This window comes from Rhinopithecus bieti, unplaced genomic scaffold (genome assembly GCF_001698545.2).
Source record: "Rhinopithecus bieti isolate Rb0 unplaced genomic scaffold, ASM169854v2 scaffold_7681, whole genome shotgun sequence".
Taxonomy (NCBI): domain Eukaryota; kingdom Metazoa; phylum Chordata; class Mammalia; order Primates; family Cercopithecidae; genus Rhinopithecus; species Rhinopithecus bieti.
Genome location: NW_016806571.1, coordinates 5,044,309 through 5,046,853, shown reverse-complemented (window position 1 = coordinate 5,046,853; position 2,545 = coordinate 5,044,309). Strand labels below are relative to the sequence as shown.

At 48.7% G+C, this 2,545-nt stretch overlaps 2 protein-coding genes across 8 annotated transcripts in view; one reads left to right on the top strand and one right to left on the bottom strand.

Moving 5' to 3' along the window:
- DNAJC5G (DnaJ heat shock protein family (Hsp40) member C5 gamma) overlaps positions 1-444 on the bottom strand; it is a 10,661-nt gene extending 10,217 nt beyond the window's left edge. For all 6 annotated transcript variants that reach the window (XM_017876941.1, XM_017876939.1, XM_017876940.1 and 3 more), the window contains exon 1: positions 328-444. The gene's annotated coding sequence lies outside the window, so the exon portion shown is untranslated. The remainder of the gene's footprint in view (positions 1-327) is intronic.
- Positions 445-526: 82 nt separating this feature from the next.
- SLC30A3 (solute carrier family 30 member 3) overlaps positions 527-2,545 on the top strand; it is a 22,576-nt gene continuing 20,557 nt past the window's right edge. The window contains exon 1 of one of the 2 annotated variants that reach the window (XM_017876935.1): positions 527-698. In XM_017876935.1, coding sequence (XP_017732424.1) covers positions 643-698 — 56 coding nt within the window. In that variant the 5' untranslated portion in view covers positions 527-642. Of the gene's footprint in view, positions 699-2,193; positions 2,230-2,545 lie in introns of those variants that run through there. The other variant, XM_017876936.1, reaches the window with a different exon arrangement.

The window sequence follows — 2,545 nt, the reverse complement described above, 5'->3', positions numbered from 1 at the left end:
GGGGGCGGGGGCGGGGGCGGGGAGTGCTTGCAGCTAGGCCCGGACTTGCTTCTTCCCTCCAGTCTCCTGCTCTCAAAACACCCCACTTCTGTCCCTCAGAGGTGGGGCACTGGCGAGAGGAGGAGGACTCAGGGGCTCGAGAAGGAAGAGAAAAGGCGTTGCTGTGGGAAAGACCTGGCAAGGAACACGCAGCAGAACCCCAGAGTGCAGGGTAGAGGCCTGCGGGCCAGGAGAACCAAGCAAGGCAAGGAGCTCAAAGGGAGAGCTCTGAGTGTGCAGGGCATCTCTAGCCCTGTACCGACTCCTCACCCGGGTCTGGCCCTTTACCTGGGAGTCGTTCTCTTAAGCCAAGTAGGTGCCCTTCATCCTCTTGGGTGTGAAACTTCACACCGGCCAGGTCCAGCAGCTGACTGCGCTTGCGCTCAGCGCCGACGCTGTGGGTCAGGGCAGGTCGTTTTTTGGCGCCCCCGGAAGCACTGGGTGGGGAGGCTACACTGGCCCTGGGACTTATTTCGCGCGCAGGGAAGCGAGAAGGCTCAGCAGCCTGCGGCCCAGGGCAGCGGAGGAGCGTTGTTGCCAGGCTTTGGGGCAGGGATTCCCGCCGAGCCCCTCTTCTCCAGCAGGAGGGCACCACCCATCTTGATGGCCCAACTCACTCCAGGAAACACAATGGGTTTGCTGACCGTGGCGGATGAGAGGTATGGCTGCTGCATGCCCTTCCCAAGAGGTGTGTTACCTTCCCAGTTGTCTTCAGGACTTCAGGCTCTCCGCTCGGTCCCTCCTTCCCTTCCACCAGGAAACACCTCCACAATCTGTAAGACCCAACTCGTATGCCCCTGTTCCTGACACTCCATCCTTCACTCTCCCAGTTGTACCCACTTCGTTTGTCAAAGCATTTCTCCTTGTATATTGTAATGATGAGTTTGCACATCTCATTAAAATGATGTCTTGAACCTTTTCCAAAAGTCACTACCGTGCTTCAAAAACTTAAATATGATGCCATCATGAGCATGTCCCATAATGTAACCCAACTTGGGTGTTTCAATTGTTTCTATTTGATAGTATAATAACCTTATGAGGAAAATTCAACAGAAATCCTTGAACAAATCTCTAATTTTTTTTCCTAAGGACACATTCTTGGAAGTGGAATTATTGGATCGAAATGATGTTTTCTTTTTTCTTTTTTACGCTGTTGATCTCTATTGCTAAATTTCTTCCGGAAAGGTAGCAGAAGGAGGATTTGTATGCCCACCTGCAGGTGTGGGAGCATGCCTCTACCTGGCCTCCCTTCCCGTGAGTTTCTACAGGAGGTAGTGTTTACATCACTTATAATTGACTACTTTGTAGTCCTGGGTTTCTTTACAAGAGCACTCAATGGCTCCTGTAACGTAGTAGAAAAAGCTTTATTACTTGGAAAATGCTTATCTGTTAACCCTTTTGTATCTTTTTATCACTGTCTTCCTTTTATTACAGTTATTTGTGCACATTTTCCTCCCCTTGTAGGTTTTTTTTTTTGAGCTGGAGTCTCACTGTGTCACCCAGGCTGGAGTGCAGTGGTGCAATGTCAGCTCACTGGAACCTCTGCCTTCCAGGTTCAAGTGAGTCTCCTGCTGCAGCCTTCCAAGTAGCTGGGATTACAGGCGTGCGCCACCATGCCTGGCTAATTTTTTTGTATTTTTAGTAGAGACGGGGTTTCATCATGTTGGCCAGGCTGGTTTCGAACTCCTGACCTCAGCGATCTTCCCGCCTTGGCCTCCCACAGTGCTGGGATTATAGGCGTGAGCCATTGCGCCGGCCCCCTTGAAGGTTTTAAGTAGTAAATCAGTATTCCACCTCAAGAACCATCTAAGCAAATGAACTAAGGAGTCCATCTGCAGCAGACACGATGACTGCTGAATTAATGAATTTATTTCTGTAGGTCTGTGATCATTGCTGGGAGAGGGGATGAAGACCTTTGCATCACCCACCCAGTCCATAGGCCCTGGGTCAGATGAGTTTAGAGGTTACTCACCTAAAAAGAAGCTGAAGCTTCTTTTTAGATAATTTTTTGATAATTTTTTGATAATTTTTTGATAATTACCTTTTTTGATAATTTTTTTGGTGGTTTGTCTCATGCCAAATTTCTTTAACCCCCAAGCTTTCATGACTATCATGGGAGGACAGAACTAGCAGAACAAACCAGCGCATTTCTGCCCCAGCACTGCGTAGAGAGAGCAGAACTTATTAGAGGTACACTTGTAATGAATTCCTTGCCTTTGTCTGTAAGAGCCAGCATGGTCCTGCCTCTGCCTCTCCAATCTTTTCTGGAACCACTGTCCTGCTTACTCTGGGCTCTGCTCCACCACTTTCCTCTTTCCTGTTAGTTATTTGAAAACATCGTGTTTCCTCCTATTTCAAGAGCCTTTGACCGTGTTGTTCCCTCTGCCTGGAGGGCTTAACCTCTCATCCTTCAGGGATCTCAGCTTCAGGCCTCCTCAGGGAGGCCTTCTAAACTGGGTTCTACTCCTCTCTCCTTACCACCAATATATTATATATATATATATAT